This window comes from Ischnura elegans, chromosome 3 (assembly GCF_921293095.1).
Source record: "Ischnura elegans chromosome 3, ioIscEleg1.1, whole genome shotgun sequence".
NCBI lineage: Eukaryota > Metazoa > Arthropoda > Insecta > Odonata > Coenagrionidae > Ischnura > Ischnura elegans.
Genome location: NC_060248.1, coordinates 108,016,467 through 108,037,885, shown reverse-complemented (window position 1 = coordinate 108,037,885; position 21,419 = coordinate 108,016,467). Strand labels below are relative to the sequence as shown.

Here is a 21,419-nt window from a genome sequence, read left to right as displayed (position 1 = left end):
TTATGGAACACTTTCATCTTATCTATGTTCCTGATACAGTAAAACCTCTTTACATCGTAGTAAAGGGGACCAAAATTTGGGCAATTTGATGAATTGAGGTTCACTATAGAGAGGTTTTAGTGATAGGCACCATTTTTTCATATCCTTTGGAAATGAAAGGCACTGCTGTCTTTTAAACCATTATATTTGTGTGTTTAAACACGCATGCATGCATCAGTGAAAATATATTTAATATGTATTTAATAAGTACAGAAAGCTAGTGCTATCACATGATTTTTACCATTAATTGAGAGAGAAGCAAAAGTATGCATGCATTAGTGAACAAATATTTAATATTAAATAATTACAGAAAGTGAGCACTATCGAATGATTTTTACCATGATTCGAGAGAAAATGATGTATTCTCTCTCTCAATTCAACAGTCACTTAACCCTCCGGAACTCGCGCTGAGCCTGACAGGCTCACATTGTTGATATTTTCTCAATAGTTCTTTACCAATTCTCAATAATGCGCTTATATTTTCTCTACCTTTTCCTTACTCTTTTGGCTACGATTTACATATGCAGAATATCCCGATCAACCTATCATAAGGTTGGAATATGATACTTTTGCTTCGTTTGCACGCGGTGTGAGCCCCTCAGGCTCAACGCGAGTGCTCGCGTTACATTTTTGATTCTCATCCTTAGCCTATTCTTTTTCTCTGATTGCCTGTATAGACACAATGTAGGCTGTTATGGATAACTTCTAACACTGTACTCCTATTAAAGGTTTTTATTCTGCCAAATCAGCTTAATATTTTGAAAGTTAAAACAATTTACATGGGAGTATGTCTCAGAAGCCATTGTTGCTCTTCCTGATGTAATTACAAGCGTGCTATAGTTGACACAAAGTAAGGTACTTAATTGATTTCACACAATATTATAAGTTACGGCTTGTTATAATTACACTTCTTCTCGAAAAGTGTATTCACTTCGCCACTCGGCAGCCATAAAATTTGGAGGGCATGGTCATTTTGACTAGAGAGTGCACAGATATCGGAGGTCCTCTTCTCGCTGAAGTTTCAACTGCATCAGTTTCCGCCACAAAACCGTGAATATTCTGTTTTAGCATGCTAGCAGTGACTTTTTGCTTGCGAAAATTATAGAAAATACAAAGAATAAGAGCAAAGAGGAGAAAAAATTGATAGCATAGCTGCAATTCATGAGATATTTGGAAAATTTGACCGTCAATCGTAAAAGTTCTTACATTATTGATGAATACGTAACCATTTATGAGAAAATTGTGGATTTTCGAGGTCTTTGCGCATTTCACCAATAAATCTCAAGTATGCCCAACAAATACGTAATAAAATTTTTTCCTTGCTAGGTAGATGCTAGAATATTTTATACCTAGAACTTATGCTTTGTATGCTGGTAAACAACCTAATGGATCGTTTTCGGTCAACAACAGCCCTTCTGATATCGTGAAGAGGCAATGCTCCCCATAAGCAGTACTGATAGAAATATTACGATTGACAATGTATTTGCCAGTTTTTGTTTAGTAAATGAATTCTTGAAATTCCGACGCTGTGATTGGAAAAATTCGCTAAAATAAGCGGGAAATTTACCTTTTTTCGTTGGAACAAAAAATAAAAAATCCAGTTTATTTAATATCTACAATAACTGTTTTTTGCGTCATACACTCCAAAAAAGAATACATTTGTGTTTATGATATAAACCATGAACTATAACAAAAAAATGTTGAATGTAGTGGAGATGAAAGATTGCCAGAAATGATACCTTTTTATGACATGACAAAATCGGGGGTAGATACACTAGATCAATTATGCACGGCAAAAAATGTATCAAGAAATGGACGGCATTGTCCTATGCCAAGTATTTACGCTATGCTAAATATTGCTGTGGTAAATTCCTACATTTTTTACCTCGGAAACAAAAACTTTGACGTAGAATCTCGGAGAGCATTATTTAGGTAAATGTCAGCTGGGCTCGTAGATGAACACGCGTAAAGAAGGGGAATCATAAAATCGCTCTACAAAGAGTTAGGGCTAAATATAAGACGAGCCTATCAAGACTAACAAAATAGATGAACCAAAGGCAACTAAAAAAACAGAATACCCAAAGTGCACTGGAATTTGAAAAATGTGTGCAGACTGTGGATACACAAAAAATATTTTTACCGGGTGGGTATGTCTGCGAAAATTGTGGAAAGTATATTCGTCTCGAGCATACACATTTATTGTATGGTGCATGCTTGCAAAATAATGTTCATTGCTAATTTGGCCTTATATTGTTCTTTCTATCCTAATATCAACACTGTGTAGTGGTTTTACGAGTCAATAAATCAATCACAAGTAATGGTAATCTATTTTATATCACACTCGATATGAAGAAATAATTACATATTTATCAGACGTAAATGGAATTGATTTCCATAAAATGGACCATTTCAGCATTATTAGTTTGATTTAAACAAAAAAAGAGGAAAAATAATCGACTTTCATAGGTGAGGACTTCAAAAGGAAAATTGAGCCTGACAGGCTCAGCGCGAGTACTCGCGTTCCAAAAGGGAGCGCGAGTCCCGCAGGGTTAAAATTATTAGGATAGTTGGATACCTTTTTTCTTATTTACTGTTTGGTATGCTCTTATATTGCCGGCCTCGGTGGCGCCGGGGTAAAGTCCCCGACTGCTAACCTAGAGGTCGCGGGTTCGAATCCCGCCTGGGTGGTTTGACCACCATCCAGGGCATGGATGTATGTGATTGTCAAACAAGTTAATTGTAAGAGAGGACTATCTAGTCCTAAATTCACTTGTGAAATAAAGACGACATTATTATTATTATATTAAACAAAACGGCCATAACTAATGACTAACATGAAAATTACAGCATAATAAGGTACCTATGTAAGAAAAAAAAAGAGTGAAACATTTATTGCTGAAAATGTCATTCCATGTATGTAATCACGGCTGCATTAATGGTCTCTTGTTGTCTCGGTACAATTTGTGGAGGTAGTTAGGCCGTCTCGGGGTATCTCCTTGGTATGATAAGTGGAGGTTTTGCGATATAAAGAGGTTCACTACAAAGAGGTTTGCCTATAAATTTACATGTAAATCAGACGGGACCGTTGGGGTGGTATGATGTATGGAGGTTTATGATGTAAAGAGGTTCACTACATAGAGGTTTTACTGTATTTTGTGATTCAGTTATTTGATGAGCACCGAGTCTGTTTTCAGGTCAAAGCTTATAGTCCACCCCACCTACTCAAAGTGGTTTGATTCCATTCTGACCATTAGGAGTGGTGCAAGAAATTAATTGCATTGCTTTCAGAACACACCCAGTTAACCCGCTCCAAAAGTGGTTTGCATTGATTCATCCAGTTCCATTTCAGCTGAAAACCAAACCTCTTTTCTTTGGTAGCAGAGTTTTTTGTCAGTATTGTCCTAGTTTACATCTACATCTGCATAATACCTCGCAAGCCGCCTACAAGGCGTGTGGCAGGGGGTATTAGGACACCAGCCATTTACAGATTTAAAAAAATGAAGTGCTCTAACCAAGTTGGCACTAGCGTTTATTAAAGTCCTTTATGGTTCGGGGGAAAACCAATTCCCATATCTATCCATTCAGCAAAACATCTCTCTTAATTTATCGCTTCTATCGGACCTGGATATATAGTGTGGCTCTAATATTATGTTCTCTGTGTTGCTCTTAAAGATATCCATTCTCAATTGTTCAAGCAATCTAAGCCTAGCGCGCAGCCTCCGAGTCTCCTGTGGCTCCAAGCCTAATTCGCTAAACATCTGGGTAACGCTGTCTGTACGCCCATTGCAGTTTTTGACGAAACGCTTAGCCCTCCTTAGTATTTTATTCAGTTTGTGGATTAAGTCTTTCTGCACCAAGTGGTTTAGTGGTTCAGGGTGTCCAGCAACCAAGAAAATTGGGAATTGTGTATGAATTATTCATGAATTTTGCTCTAACATGGAATTGCAAAATCTTTTATTTTTGAATTCATTTCACATAAAAAAATTTTCCTGGTCAACATCCATTTTCTGCCCTAAAATGTGTGTGCGTAATTTTAAGTGCAGTATCTTAGTAAAAATTTTACGGCCAAATCGAGGCAAGGAATGTGAGACAAGGCAACGGAATCGAAATGTCTAGCACTCTTTACTCAAGTAAGATTAAAAAACACAAAGAATAGAGTGCCAGGTGACGTTAACATCTAATTATGAGATCGAAGCAGCTTCTTGGCTTACTTTGAATAAATTTTAAGTACAATGTGTGCTAACTAACCTATTCCTTGTCCTTGTAGACACATAAATATGTTATTACTCAAAAGGATTGAAGTAATTTTGGGTGTTTTTAGATTCTTATCTATTGCAGTAATCACGTAAGATTAACCTGGAATTTTGTTAAATTTCCCTGGAAAACCTGGAATCATGCATGAATTTTTCTTCTTTGACTGGCTGGACACCCTGTGGTTAGTACCTTTGTTTTGTTAGTACATCATACTTGTCTGTATCAAGCCTCTAATCCATAGAAAAAATTATCTTACCTTTTTCTGCCCTTAACCTTTTCCCTACTATACACGTTTATATACGTGTGGACGTTTCCTGACCCGGGAGATGACGGCAGTATATTTACGTGTGAGATTTTGCTAGCCAGGACAACGAAAGCCGTATATATACGTTTTCTAGCTCTCCTCCTTTTAGGACGGTCGCGTGTTTACGACGTCTTTGTTTCGGGACCCAACCCTGCAGGGTTTAGGATTTACCCTCGGAATCCAGGAGCAGGTACCCAGAGCCCTCGTCCTTTATTACCCCTCTTAGCGGTAAGTGACAGCGGTCATTCAATTGTTAACCAGTCAGGTTTCGAAATAAATATTTGTTCATTTCTCAAGAAAAATAAACTAAGAATTGAATTATTTGTCTTTTGAGCAGCGATTCCAATTTTTAAACGAAATTCTACGATAAATATTAACTGGTATCTAGAGTTATGTATAAACACCAACATGGAAATTGTTGCTGCATTAAATGCAGTTATAACGGCCTTAGAATTTCGTTTAAAATTTGACAATGCTCAGATGAAAATGAGGAATTCAATTCAATCAACGTCTGCAATTTACGTGAAAGCAGCAATTATCCATTTGCTAAATACATGTAAACAATACATAAGCTGACCGCGAACCAATGCCGCAGGTATGGTCGTAAACCTGGAAAGGAGGGAGCACAACTACTCTCGGGGTCTGAGATAATGCGAAGTCCCTGCGTGGAGGGGTCAAAAAAGGTTCAGCGAGACCCTTCTTAGCAAATGCCCTCCAAAAATGCGCCGTACTACGAGAAAGAAGAGTCTCTTGGGGCTCAGTACAGCAGTCATGCTAAGACGAAAACTCCGCCGTCTCGAAAAGGTTAAAATGTACTAAGTGAGACCTAAATTAAAGTTTTTCATGCTACCAATGATTTTGAAAACTTTGGGTTGTTATTTTGTGACAATGTTTGTTTAGGAAACACTTTTATCCGCCTCTATTAATGCAAGATAATTTTTTTTCCTAAAATATTCTGACTAAGTTTCATTTGAAATCTCTAGTTAATTATGATTTGAATTTTACGAGAAACAAATATAAAAGTAACGAATCACTTCTAGAATTATTTTTTTAAGGCGAGGCACTATAGGGTATGAGTACCTTAGGTTTTGAATTATCATTCTTAATGCACATTTTAATGTGTGTTCTTTTCATGGCAATTTACTAACTCTTTCCTTGATGAATAATGGATTATTCTCCTTACTTATAAATATAGGTTTGCAGGACTCTGATGATGAAGATCTGGAGCACGATATTGACCAGCAAATTGAATCTATGCTTGCACCCAAGAGAATAGTCAAGGAAATAAAGGCCCCAACTGCTGGCAATGGTGCTACACCTGGGCAAAATCCAACGCCAGCTAGTGTAGCTAGCATGGTGGGACTATTGAACATCGCTGGTCTCGCTCCGATGGCTGGTCTAGCTGGTATGAGTGGCTTGGCTGGACTTCAAGGTGTTGCAAATCTTTCCAATATTCAAAGTCTTGCTGGAGGTAAATTGAAAGTTTGTCAAAATAGTGTAGCTACTATTAGAATAATCTTTCGTCATGCATTTGTCAGAAGTGTTTCATTTATCTTTATTTGATTACCATAGATATCCATGCATAGAATTTTAAGGGACTGGCAATTAAGTGTAATGAATTAGGTACCATTCACTTACATTTTTTGTTTTAAGTATTTCCTCTTTGAAAAATACATTGCTTTCATTTTTAATTTCATTAAATATAGTTATGTGTAGCCTTTTGTTTTATAAGTATATTTATATTTTTCTTAGTGTGCTAATCAGTGTTTTAAAATCATCAAACTTTTTTAAATCATGGTTAATATCTAATCCCTCTAATGGGGGTTAATTTAGATATTTACTTAAATAGAGTGACATATATGAAATAAAAACTTAATTTATTAATTGTGTGTAAATGAATTATTTTCTTAAATTTCTTATGATGGTAAATTAATCAGTCATAAATGCATGTTTATTTGTATGATAAGCAAGTAGTCTTTTGAGAAGAGTAACCGTAGTTGAGTATTGCAGAAATGGGGTTGGTGGCTACTAAAAGCTTTTCTTTTTATGTATGAATATTTTCTATGTACTGAGGTATGACAAAATTCATTAGTCAATAAAAACATTTTGAACTAACGAATTGTTAATGTTATTTTAGGTATTCAGGGGTTAAATTGCTGTACCTTAATGTCAGGGATCTCTGTAGTGGATATGTATGGTAATCTATGTCTATCTGGCATTTGTTTTGCATGTTACATAGCTCCTTTCCTTCAATGATTCAGTGGTGGCAGTGACTGTATTTTTTTTTTCATGGTCCTAAGTTCTTTTAAGAATGCTGGGCTGGTTTTTAAGTTTTTTATTTTTTTTTATTTTGCGGAAATGGTTGGGCACCCATTTTCGAAAGTTGGATTTATTTGTGTGTTTGCCTGTGCCCCTGACTGATGCAGTTCTGCCTTCAGTGGGCTTCCCTGTTCCTTCAAATCCCGTGACAGCAGACAAGCTGGAGCTGGCTCGCAGACTGGCGACACGCATCAACATGGCCAAGAACCTGGGCTCAGAGGCCAAGGGAGCTTCCCAGCATGCGGCCGAGTTGATCTTGAAGGGAACACCAGGAGGCCAGCCTTTTATCACTGTAAGTCTCCTACCGTTTTCACTTATCATTATATCTTGTCCCGATTTCACAGTGCCCTCAACAGAAACGGAGAAATCGACCCAAGTGGCTAAGTCGACTCTCTGATAAGGGATCTTAGGTACTTAAGGAGAGAAATCCAAGTAATGCTAGTAGGAAAGAGACTCTGTATTATTTGACAAAATCGTACAGTTTACAGTATCCCAAAGAGGCGTAGCTTCTGGCTGCAAGCTAGGTCTCTTCCTGCAAAGTCCATGGATTCACGGGTTTATATATTCTGATTCCTCAAAGGAGGGGGAGGGGAACCAGGATCTGTCTCTGAGGGAGGGGTAAGAGAGAGGGGACTTCTCCCAAAACGGACTATTTTTGGGAGTAATAATCATTAAGGTTACACACATCCTCTCCTATGATGCAGTCTCGAGTGCTGAGGAAAGTTTATGAATTAAAGTCCTTCCTGTCACCTGCTACAGGACTATTTTCACCCTTTTAAGTGTCACACAGTTGGGGCACCAAAAAAACAGTGAGGATAGGCAGCTGCCACCCCCTAAACCCCCGCACAACACTCATCTCCCAGACGTAATACATTACAATTAGGTGTGCATACTAAGTCGGGTTGCTGCATAAATCGGCTGTGGAGGCTTGTTCATGGCAAAATTAGCTATGCATTTAAATTAGTTCTTACAAGGAGACGTTGCGAGAGCGATGCTCAGGATCTGAATTCTGATGTTATTTCTTGATTGAAGCTTTCGCGGCTCATGATGATTAAAAATTAAAAATAAGTCACATACGGGTGTATGCTGCGTGTCGTGATGGAGATAGCCCTGACGTTTCGCGACCGACTGCTGGTCACTTTTTCAAGGGAATAATGTTAGGATTGGGTTTTTGCTGCCTTTTTATATTTCAGGTGGGAGGGGTGGGCGGAGGGTGTGGGGAGTTAGGACTGGAGGGGGAAGATAACGAAATGTTGCTGATGACTGGGTTCCAAGTATTGCTGATTCTTAATCCGGTATCTCTATTGTAGTTCTTCTTGTTTTTCTTTATTTCTATGGCCTCGCGGATGAGTCTGGTTTTAAAATGTTTTATCCTTGTGATGACTCTTGATTTTTCAAAGTCGATCGCATGTCCGGTGGCTTCGTGCTCCGCTACGGCTGACTTTGAAGGGTAACTCAGTCGAATGGCCCGCTTGTGTTCTTCTATCCGAGTTTTGACTGTTCGTCCGGTTTCCCCGATGTATTTCTTCTCACACGATCGGCAGGAGATTTCGTATACTCCTTCAATTTGAAGTGGCGTCCTATCCTTGGCATTTTTATTAAAAAATACGCCTAGCACCATTACATTTGCAACAAATGGAAAAAACAATGTACCAAAAGCAAAATTACCTCAAGTAATCTAGGGGAGCAAACAGTGTGGAACTAGAGGGAGAGAAAAATCTGAAAAAAAACTTAAGATAACTTGTGATAATACATATAAAATAAAAATTAATATAATTTATTGACATAAGTTCTCTCTGAGGTAATAATTAAAAAGCTTTTCCTTGAGAATGGATAGAGGAGAGGATATTTTTTTTATAAATGATGGCAAGGAATTCCAGATATTACAGCTAAGTATGAGAAAAGAATTGAGATAAGTGTTTGTCCAAGGTGAAGGACAAAGGAGGTGGGAAGGGTCAATTGTAGTGGTTCTGGAATGAGAGGCTGATTTTGTTTTAAACATGGGTAAAATATATGCTGGACATACAGTCTTTAAAAGGGTGAAAAGAAATGGCCTATGTTAATATTTCCTACAATGTCTAGTCAAGGACGGATGTACAATCAACTATGTAATGTGCACCCTTGTGCTTGATAATCTCCCATTCTTAATTATTAAGGATGTCCAATATTTATTAATGGTTATTCCTTTTCAATTGATAGGCAAAAACAGTGGCTGAGCAGCTGGCCGCCAAACTCAATACTAAGTTGAACTACCAGCCCAAGGAGGAAGACGAGAAACCAGAGGAAGAAGTTGTGGAGACATTCCGAAAATACGAAGAAGAATTGGAGATCAATGATTTCCCTCAGCAAGCTCGCTGGAGAGTTACTTCAAAGGTATTTTAAATGGCTATTAATATCAAAACCTCAATTAAATTTTCATTTTTAAAAATCAGTCATCTATTACATGCAGGAAATCCTGAAAACATGATTGAAACTGATGGCACATGGCTTAGTGATACGTTTGAAAAAATGAAGTAGATCACCCTATATGTGTTTTAAATCTACCGAAAATCAGATACATAATCCATCTATCAGTCTCTCAACCTGTCTTCATACTCCAAATGGTACTCTCCCTTTCATATTTCTCCGTAATATCCATAACTATACTGCTTCTGTTAATTTTGACCTCTGATCAGGGTTTCTTTAGCTGAGAATCCAATGAAATACCATTATATGTTGTACAAGCTATGAAAACTCCTGAATTACTGCTCAATATTTTTACTCTCCGAGAGCATGTTTGCATTGCTTCATTGGCCATCATATTAAATTTTCAGTTAATATCTGTTGTATAAAAAATTGCTGTTGTCATTTTTTTTTACATATTGTGCTAAGAGGAAGGTACACATGTATAAAAATTTCAACTCTCCCTGAATAGAATTGTGGACTCCAATCAATATATTTAAACAATTATAAGAAACCAATCATATTAGAATGGAACTTAAAATTTAATAAACACACTCATAGCTATTTGCTTTAATGATGATAACATTTTGCTTGCATCACGATCATACTTTTGTAACACCATTGAAAATGACCAATTCATAAATTTGTTTGATTGTACAGTGTTTGCATTCATTTAAAAATGATATGTATTGCAGGGACTCAATTAATATCTTACAGTAAACTCTTAACACATTCAATGCAGGCCCTATTTTCATAAGGTCATCAAAATCGGCCGTAAAAATAAGAAAGAAAAAAATAGAGGGAGGTTTCTGCACCATAACTTCTGTTCGAATACTGCTTTTTACAAACGGCGCACACGGTTCGAAAGCGGGAAGCTTGCTGAAGGCCATGCACACGATCGGAAGACTCAGTAGAGGATATTAGTCACGTATGGAGGTGGAGAAAGGGCTTCTGGCCCGACCGGCAGAGCACCTCAATTGACATACAGTGAATCCTCGTTCTACGTCACCCCATTTAACGTCATTTTGTGATAACGTCACGAAAATTTTGAGATCGTCATTCATTTATCGCACCTTCGCTTCGCGATAACGTCAAGTCTTTTAAATTTCATGCGAGAAAAAAGGCGAAGCGGAGGGCCTTGCGTTGGTTGTTCGTTTTGTGGGCGGTAATACAGTCAGTCTAAACAAAGTGTCAAACGGTGTGTTTATTGTTAATTGCGATTACGGTTTTAGCAAATTTTCTGCAAAGTGAATTCTTAGGTAGGTGCGCAAGGTTTTACTTGACATAGTGGTTTTCAAGAACCTAAAAAGTGATATCAAGGCATTTTTCCGTGTAGAACTCGGAGTTTTTGTCGTCACTTTTTTTCTCTGTGTTCACAATAATTTTGGTTCCTGTAACTGCGACAATGTTTCAGCGATGATGGATACCCGAGCGACGCTCGCCCGGGCGACTACCATAGCGAAACCGAAAAGCAAATGTGGGAAGATACAAAATTGGAGAAGGATTTACGTCACTGGTTCTATTGTCGTCGATGAAGACAGGAACTTGTATTTATGCCATTCCCATCGTAAAAAATGCCCCAGATATGATACGCTAAAATTTTTTCGCGTAGGAATTGTGAGGTCTGGGAGCCGATATTCACTTTTTACCTTGTTTCTTATGGGATATTAGGTATGTTTCTATAAACGTCATTTCGTTTATCGTCACATTTTTCAGGAATGGTAAGTGACGTTAAAAGAGGACACACTGTACTCCGTATCTCAGCTTATACGGGACCATGTCAATTGACGTGCTCTGCACTGAATGTGTTAATAATATGAATTCATTGGTATCCAAAAAATAGCACTTCATAATATTGAATGGCAATATTAATAACCTTTAGTACTGTTAGTTAAAAAAGTTTTGGGCTATGTTACCGCATCAATTTTCTGGTGGCCTCAGCGTTTCCCAACCGATGCTGGTAGCTTTTTCAAGGGAATTTGATGAAGCAGGACTTTATATTCATATATACATATAGGTATCCATGTTAGGGGGTTTTGTTTTATCAATTTCATCTTGATTTGTTTCTATGGAATCATTTTAAATGTATTGGATGCTATCTTGGATAGTATTTGTAAGTAAGTGCTTTTGCAGTGGACTTATAGACACAACTTGTCATAAGTTCGTTATTAAGTAACTCGTTATTAAGGTACCTTAATATTTGGTGGAATACATATTTTATAATACATTAGTTATCATAATAATAAATTATCTGCACCATCAGAATTCCTTTGTAATTTTGAAATGCTAGCAAAACATACATTGTCCTATTTTGTAATGCAAATGAAATTTCAGAATCAAAAGCCAGTTACTGAAAAAATTGGCACAAAAAAAATTCACTCCTGTTCAGAAGAAAGATGACTCCTGCGGTGTCTAATCAAAATTGTTTTTCTTATTACAGGAAGCTTTGGCTCAAATCAGTGAATATTCCGAGGCTGGAATCACTGTTAGAGGAACGTTTTTCCCACAAGGCAAAAATGTTCCTGATGGAGAAAGGAAGTTGTACCTTGCTATTGAAAGTACAAATGAACTTGCTGTGTCCAAAGCTAAAGCTGAAATAACTCGACTTATCAAGGAGGAGTTGCTTAAACTACAAACATCTGCCCATCACTTATCGAATAAAGCTCGTTATAAAGTGGTGTGATAAAATAATGTGGAATTGTGTGCAGTTGAGTGATACAACTGTAATCATCAAAGCGTGTAGATAAATTAAAACAGACATTTAACCAAATTATTCTATTCATATTTCAATGGAGCATCCATCATCACCCACTTAGCTTGTGAAGATGATATTATTTGGGAGTGATTGTAAAGTGAGTTGATGGACATGTTTTTTTGAAGAACAAAGAATAAATATAAATTGGTTTTTTAATAAAATTGCTGGATGAAATTCTTTCTGAGAAACTTTTTCAGGTCTTTTCAGGAAAAGTTTTCATAGCTATTGTAATGTCTTTGCTGTTATGCCAATTTCTCAGTCATTGAGTTATGGGAATTAGAAAAAGAAGTGTAACAACTACAGGCAAGGTATAGTGGAAGTTGGACATATTAGAATAAAATAAACACAAATTTATTTTATTTTACTATGAAAAGAAATATCTTTTACCCTCAAGGTCTACGACCAAGCATTACCACATTTCATATTATCAAGAAAAAAAATAGCCTTTATCTTTTCTCAGAACACATTGTGTAGGGTTCTAAATATCATGGAATTGAAAATGAACGAGGTGTTCACATGCTTATTTTTCTAAAACTAGAGATTTTGCTTTTCAATACTAAATAGCATAATCATGTTAAAACCAGTCTAGGAAGAAACATTATCTCCAATTTTTGTGCTCATTTTCTGTATCTTAGCTTGTAGGTAGTTGTAACTGTTTGTTTGTAGCTTTTGGTAAAATTAATTCACTCATGAATATTAATTTTGTCCTCCTATATTCTTCAGGATACCTATATTTGGTTACTTCAATCTTAAAAGTGCTTATGGAACTCATTGTGAAAAATATCATTCAGGTATTTCAACATTTTGGTTTTAGTGTCTATGCCAGTATTGATGAAATGCTACTTTACGGTTGACTTCATCATGAGGAGGGTAGAGATTTCAATGATAAGAAGTGTTTGTGGATACAGTGGCCTATGAATGATTGTGGTTTTGTGTTCACAAATTCACTAACAATCATTTTTAACTTCTCACAGTTGGCACGTATATTCCTGGCATGTAAAACTTCTTTTTGAAGTACCCTGTGTGTTGGTTTGAAATGGCCAATGTTTCTTCTCCTTCTGACAGAGACCTCGTCATAACTTAAGATTTTCCTCAGTTGCCCGTCAATGTACCACATTTTCTCATATATCATGCACCCTTGCGTAAGAAGAGCACCTCATTTTTTGGGAATGAATTTAGGAAAATGATAATTTTGGAAAACCAGCTAAAAATAACATGTATGCATTATTAAATGGAAAAATGAAGGAATTTACTTTATCATAGTGTAATAGTATTCTATGGCATCCCAAGAAAAAACAAGCATGCAACTACAGTTGGTGGCCACCAACCTCAGGAACTTGCTTGAAAACCATGTGAAAGACATTAAATGGCAAATATGGCAACTGTGACTGTTGGGCCCAGGGGCGGATCCAGGATTTCTTTCTGGGGGGCACAAACAAGGCCGTATCCAGGATTTTGTTCTGGGGGGGTCACAAGGATATCTCGTTATACAAAATGAACGCAATGATAATGGGACCTTATTAAAAATCTTGCATATTTTTTAAGAGTCTGGGGGGGGCCCGTGCCCCCCCCCCCCTAGATCCACCTATGGTTGGGCCCCATCTCTGTGCACTGCAATGGGTAGAGAAAGGGTAAAGAAAGTAATTTCTCGGACAGTACAAGTTGATTACATTGGCATTGTGTCCATTCAATACATTCCACTAACAATGCACCAAAATATACAGGTGATCCCGGCATCCTTGTGTTTGACACATTCCCAATTTTAGATGCCGCTATAAAGGAAAAATAGAGAGAAAATTCAGAGGTCTCATCGTCTGCTATTCATCGTCATTGAATATCTGCGAAAGATGGGCATTTTAACATGCGCCATTTGGGAGTCCAGTTGCTGCCAGCTCACTAGCTCCCTAAGGCTCAAAAGTGCATCATCGAATTGAGCCGAGTAGCTTTAATTAAAGGCTTGAAACACAGTGCTCATCTCCCCAAGAAATTAGGTCATAAGGAAACTGGCAATGTAAGTAAATATCAATGCAGAAAGCAGAGGAGAGCAGATAATGGGCATTCAAGCAACTTAAAATCAGCTATTTAGTAAGTGAATTGCGTTGAAATGGCAGCAATGCAAGCATATTTCGCCCTTCATGAACACTTAAGAAAGTATTTACTTTATTAATTAACAGTTGTGAAGATAGCTTCAAATTTAACCTTAAGTTTTATATTAAATGCAACCAAATAAGCGACAACATAATTTTTTTGCCGAAATTAACACCAATATACTCAATTTTGAAATGAGAGGATCAAAGACTGCTGTAATAAATCCATGCAGCAGTGGCAATATTACCATTTACGAGAATACCTCCTGATAAATTATACCACTCTCGAAGATGCTGTCTTTACAGCGTATTTGGCCTCCTAGAGACTAAAGACAGTGAGATTTGAGGCATTTTGTATCTCCTATGCTAGAAAAGCATGTAATATACCTCCTGACATCGACACCAATAGCCGTCTTCGAAAATGTCCATTCTGACGTCCAAGAGGCAAAAATCTGCGAGATTTGAGGCTTGCATCACCACGGCTAGAATAATATATTAGGAGGTATCCCTGTAAGAAGCCCAACTTGACTTGGGCTGTTTCGGTTGGCGGACGACTACTCTCGCTTCTTTACAATGCTCTCTCTGTTTGACATTGGTTGGCGTGCTTCTCAGTGAAAAGAGGATAAGCGGAGGGGTGCATCACGTCGATTAGCCAGCCGTTAAGGGGAGGGACGATAAGCCAGCCGTTCGATGGGCAGTCAACAACCACGAAAGCTGCAGAAGGCGACGCCAAAACGTAAACAAATTCTAATGGCGCCATTTACGAGCATACCTCCTGGCATAACATACGACACTAATAACCGGCTCCGAAAATACCCATTTCAGAGAAAATCTGATGACGTCCCAGAGGCAAAAATCTGCTAGATTTGAGGCTTGTATCTCCACGGCGAGAATAACATGTTAGGAGGTATTGCTGTAAGTTGACCAACTTGACTTGAGTTGCGGCTGTTGGCGTACGACTACTTCCTCATGCCGTTTGCCATTGTCTGGGGTGGAGCTCAGCGAAGAGAGGATAAGCGGAGGGGGTGCATTACGACCATAGAGGTTACCTCTATGTTTAGGATACCTCTATGATTACGACTAGCCAGCCGTTCAGGGGAGGGACGAGAAGCCATAGACAGAGACGACGCAAAAACGTTACGAGAATACCTCCTGGCATAACATACGACACTAATAACCGGCTCCGAAAATGCCCATTTTAGAGAAAATCTGACGTCCCAGAGGCAAAAATCTGCTCGATTTGAGGCTTGTATGTCCACGGTGAGAATAACATGTTAGGAGGTATTGCTGTAAGTTGACCAACTTGACTTGAGTGGCGGCTGTTGGCGTACGACTACTTCCTCATGCTGTTTGCCATTGTCTGGCGTGGAGCTCAGCGAAGAGAGGATAAGCGGAGGGTGTGCATTACGACTAGCCAGCCGTTGAGGGGAAGGACGATGAGCCAGCCGTTCGATGAACAGTCAACAATCAAGAAAGGTGCAGAAAGCGAGGAAAAACGCTTGGGGAAAATCCAGTCTCTCAAACGGATTGCTACGCAGGTCACGCAGAGTTCCCGAGTGCCTACCCCGTGTATTGCGGGTCACGAGGCACGAGAAAAGCCCGACATCATTTTGATTTACCACGAAAAAATCGGAGGGGCGCAAGTTGGAGCAAGATTTTTCTTTTCCGTCTAATGATATGACTTAAGTTTAATTCCTGGTGTAAATATCTCAGGAGCGGCGAGCGTCGGTGGCTACTTTCATCCTAGAATTACGTAAAATATTTAGCGAAAAACTGTGATATTAAAAATATCATAAAGTTAATAAAAATAATCAACTATTACAAATTTTCGCTCATAATTAACTAAAAAATATTGATTGGACGCACCTGGCTTACCACGGCACGATTTACAGCTAAAGGTAGGCTCTGTGTTCATGATCTTTCGAAACCTAAACCAACCAAAACTATCCAAAGGAGCGTGTTTGGTTATTAAAAAACTGATAATGAAAGTAATTCACGCCACTATACTCAAAGGAAAATTCAAAGATGAGGAAGTTCTCAATCCGAAGATTCCATGATCCCAACTTATATGCCCTTTTGAGCTTGAACGAATTCAATTTCCAATTCGTGTTGCATTCGTGATAACGATTAACAAATCGCATGGTCAGTCTTTCAGTTTTTGTGATGTTTGTTCTCATGTGTCAGTGAAAACCCATGATTTTCTCATGGTAAACAATATGTGGTATGTTTACGAGTCGGTAAACCATCCGCTGTATTTCTTCCTTCACTTCAAGGGCGCAGCTAGGAATTAAGGATAGGCGCAAATACTGGCGGGTCTGTGGGGTATAGAAAACTCGCCAAGATAAGCGAGAGGTGTGGGGGCCCTCCCCAGATATTTTTTAGGATAAAAGGTTCAAAATGGTAGGTTTTGCGGCTGTGTGAACAGTTAAATATTTTGTGACTCAACCGTCCCCCTAATACTAGTAACAAAAGTTTTTATAAAAAAGTTCTCTGAGCTCTTGGGGGGTTTTAACCCCCAAAAACCCCCCTCGCTGCGTCACTGCTTCGCTTCGATATATTTATTTAGCTTCATCCGCTTTATCTTGCGCCTGATAACAAAACAAAAACTGTTGTATATCAGAAGGTGCTTGACGCAAGACATTAAACCCGAATGTGTAGGACACACCGTGGTGCGTTTACGCATGCAGCACGTTTACGCAGTGCATTTTTTCCAAACAGAGATACTATAACTGGCGCGCTTACAGTATTAGATACGAATGCTGCTTCATAGGGGCTTTTCTTACACGATTCTGAGGACCAGTCGGTCTGGCGTTGTGTTAACCTGCCCCGTTAACGGGCCAAGTTTCCGCAACAGACTTGAACCTAAAGGCATTTTTTTACGGTTAATAGCACATATAGCCAACAACCGAATCCGTATAATTTTTATTTCATTAACTGATTCATAGAACCACAATGCCCAAAATTTCTTAAGTCAAAATGTAAGAAAATTCACTGAAAAAATTCCGCGTAAACGTGCTCCGATCCACCCTATGCAGATTCAAAAAAGAAAATGTCTTTCTGACAAGCAATTTTGATACTTATGTACGTAGTTTTATTGAATTAGTATCCCTATTTTATTATAATAACTTAAACATGATTAAAAACGATACAGCCGCTCTTTATTTATAAATGGTGTAACTGAACTGTAAGTTCATTGATTGTTAGGCGGTACGAAGTTCGCCGGGTCAGCTAGTAATTAACTAAAAAATATTGATATCGATAGATATCGGTACAGATTCTGAATTATTGCTTGGGGCTTACTCCATTGCATGGGGAACAAACATTGAAATATTTCGCGTCAGGCGGTTGGATACTCGCGCGCATAACTTGATAGGAGAGGTGGGGTGGCAGGTTGGGGCAGGATTTTTCTCTTGAAAATTAAAGTAGACATTTTGTTTTATAATGAGGTGTAAAACATTTTGCGTAGAAAAGTGAAAAACATAAAGTTTTCCTCCACACTATGTTTAAAATACGTGAAAATAGGGTAGGTATTTTAGTTGTTTAACAAAAAGCAATTAAAACTATGAATAGAATAAAAATTGTCACAACAACGGATTCTAAAAATTTTCATTTTTATTATGGTATGATTGTAATTTAGGCATTGAAAGCGAAACGCAACTGCAGCAAAATACTTCAGTCAATAGGTAGGAACAAATTCTGAGATTATATTAACTTTACCGACGTCTCCTTCTCCAAAAAATGACTAAGAAATAAAATTATTTCAGTAATTTGTCCACTGATTATTCTATAACTAGAAAATATAATCTTTTTCCCAAGATTTTAAGTGAAAAAAAATCATTTTTGCACAGCTTTTTCCAATTGGTCAGCTATTGCCGCCAAATTCAAATCACTGAAACTCGCTCTCTTTCGATTCCATTTTTATAAAGTCTATTATTTTCGGCCTTTTCACAGTAATAGTACGTTGTAAACTGGCCTCAACTCCTTTTTGGGAACTGGTATGCACCTAATAACTGGTTCTGAGGATTAACAAATGCCTTAAGGCATTTGTTAATCCTCAGAATAAATTAATAATAATAACAGAATAAATTTATTCGTGCGAGGTGGAGGCTGTAAAGAAGTACCCTCTTCCGCCCGACCTTCCCTTATTAAGGTAGTTTCATTGGTTTGATATTTGCAGGGAAGACCCACCAAGGCATTAGGACAGCAGACATTAGGGTTACCTTAGGAATATGCATATAAATTAAAGCAAATGTAAAAAGGCAACAATAATATTTATTGGGAATTAGCACAGTCTTTTGTTAGAAAAACATAAATTAACAAATAAGTCACTGAAGTATAAAATGTTTGTTGAATGAAGTTCTTCATGAACTCCAGCATAAAAAAGAATAGAAAGAAACATAAAATTAGTTTACTTCATTTAAGTTGTTTCAGACATTAAAGGAAAAAACATCTTAAGAAAATACAAGGAAAGTTATGCAAAATGATAGAACTTATTGAGTTTTAAACACCATGAGCTATGATTAAAATGGCTGTAAAGGAGTGTTAAACTAACAATCATAATTATTTTGGGAATATCAGGAAAATATAAGCTAGATAAGACAGAAAAATGATTGTATAAATAATTTCATTACATAAAACTTTTATAAGATAGAATTCCCTGAAACAGTTGCAAAGAGTATTTTCAATTCCAGGTCAAAATTTAAGAGAGAACATACCATGAGCTTAAAATGTATTAAGTTAATTTCATCATCAGAACACAATTTGGGACAGAGAAATGAAAAAAAGAAAATAATTAATTGAAAATTTTGTAATTATCTTATGTTTTCTGCCAGTTGCAGCAGATTTGCTTTGATTATGATATTAATTTCACTGTCATCCAAACCACAGCTCACATTACGCAACGTTTCTTTCTTTAGTTAGGAGATCACATACCACTTCCCACTTGCGATGAACCCATGCTTCTCTACCCAATTCCCCTCTATTCAATCAACCTTCCCCGAATTATCAGGGGTGTCCGCATATGGGGCACACAGCTTGCAGTGTACTGGAGAAGATATGGGGGCAGTGGCGGAGCAAGAGGAGGATCTGGGAGGGAGGGAGGTCTGTGGGATCCGAACTCCCCCTCCCCCGAAATATTAAAACACAATTACTTTCCTTCATTAAAGAAAACAAAATATTGATAAATCATGGATTTACAAAAGATTTCTTTGACAACTGAAGTTATTTTCGATCATGAAAATTGTTAAAATTAGTTTAAAACCATCTACTTAGTACCCTATTTTTTATTTTCCCCCTGGTTAGTTCATATTAAATAGAAAATCGAAATATTAAATACAAAATAGAAGGGATCATATTTGAAAACCTAGCAATTCAAAATCCAAACGTTCATAAGCAATGGAATGGCGCGCGCTCACGCAGAATCCCCGGAGCCATCTAATTTTGCGTGTTTTCGAATTTATTACGAGTAATTGCAAAAATTTTCCCTCTACCAAGTTAAATACGAGATTGATCACGGGAGAAATCAATTTTGCTATAAGGAAATCGGTAACATTAGGTAAAATTAAAATTCTAATTAGTAGGAAAATGTCTTCATAGCATATCATGCAATTCGCGAATATTGCAGGCCGCAACATAAGCCGATCACCCGACACTTGGTGCCGGAGCAGCATCGGGATTTCCTGATCATCCGCCGAGAACTATTATCCGAATGGGTCAGTGAAATTGAGGGGTTAGTCCGGGTACGGCACACAGCAGGGATGAAAGTTGAAAATTCCTAAAGTTGAAACTCGAAGGTGATGGAAGACGATATGTATTTTGTAGCGTTTTTTTCAGCCATTGCGCACTGTAGCGCTGGGAAGAATAATAATTATATTATAATTCGTCGCTGAACGTGTTTTCGGTAACAGTGGTTGATAAAGTACTGAGCAAGAGACACTATTTTGTTAATTAATTGTATGCGGAATAGCGTCGAATAGATTAATATTAGACCACTTTAGCAAATGCTAATTTAGAACAAAAGGTTTATCGGGTCACTTTGAAGCTTTTTTTCTCGTTTAGTTCAATAATGCTGCCAAAGTTTCTTTGAGAATGACGAAATTTGAGAAAGTATGACACCAAAGAAGACGGTAACGTTGACATTATTTATGGTTTGTTAAGCGTGTTGATAATGGTTAAAAACTCATTGAATTGCCTTAAACTACGTCATAATTTTATAGCTTTTTGACTGTTTTTTACTTTACAAAAGGACGGTGAACGGATCCGATTATCAATGATTGCTAATTTTTCTGCCTCTGAAACGTATCTCTGAAAGATAACTTAAAATTATGGAATAAGTCAATCTATTATCTTGAAGTTTAAGCATATATGTTTCGAGTGGTGAACACTCGAGTAAGTATTACTCTCGATGCTTGCTATAGAAAGAATTTTTATATAATGTTAGAAAAGGTATTTTATTTAAACAATCGGGAAATTTCACGGAAATCAAATCATATATCTGTTTGCTCTAAACATAGAAATACAATTAATATAATCAAGTCACGTCAAGAAATAAAATCAAACCATCAATATTGGACGCTTTCTTTTTTGAAGCCCTTAATGCGAAATATTAAATTTGATTATTTAAGTTAAATAAATTACGTAGAAGCGTAATACTTTGGCAAATTGAAAATAATAAGAACACCAAGAAATAAGAAAATGACTTTAAAAATTCATGAAACAAATGTATGAGGTCATTCCACCACAAATCAATAAAAAATGCCCCTTAGGATATCAGATTTCGATAAAAATTTCTTTGCGGGTCTTTATCCTCCTCAAAATAAATACCCCGATACAGTTTTCCAAATAATATTGTTTGAGAATTTTATGCGCATTTTTGGAAAGAAAAACGTGTTTTTTAATCATATGATTCCGTCTATTTCTTACACACATTGTCCTAGAGCCATAATGTATGGCTTATTTTCAAGCTAAGACTTTGCATTAGACACTGAATATGCAAAAATTACTAAATTCCCTTTCCTATTATTTTTATATTTAAATTTTAATAAAAATTTCTCAAATACTCCAACTCAGAATTGGCCCAGGTTTTCATTTTGTAATGTAGACACATTTATCTTAAAATTTCAAAAATATAATTTAGTGTCGTCTGATAAATGAAATTTTACAAAATATTTAAACATTAACATTTTTCTCCCTCGCGGCGCACAGATGCGAATTTTCCGTA

General features: G+C 37.2%; 1 protein-coding gene across 5 annotated transcripts in view; it reads left to right on the top strand.

Moving 5' to 3' along the window:
• The window catches only part of LOC124156336 (probable ATP-dependent RNA helicase DDX46), a 34,610-nt gene extending 22,336 nt beyond the window's left edge, over nt 1–12,274 (top strand). For 2 of the 5 annotated variants that reach the window (XM_046530828.1, XM_046530833.1), the window contains 4 exons: nt 5,793–6,068; nt 7,024–7,208; nt 9,116–9,289; nt 11,799–12,274. In XM_046530828.1, coding sequence (XP_046386784.1) covers nt 5,793–6,068; nt 7,024–7,208; nt 9,116–9,289; nt 11,799–12,041 — 878 coding nt within the window. In that variant the 3' untranslated portion in view covers nt 12,042–12,274. The remainder of the gene's footprint in view (nt 1–5,792; nt 6,069–7,023; nt 7,209–9,115; nt 9,290–11,798) is intronic. The other 3 variants (XM_046530832.1, XM_046530830.1, XM_046530829.1) reach the window with 3 other exon arrangements.
• The last annotated feature ends 9,145 nt before the right edge of the window (nt 12,275–21,419 follow it).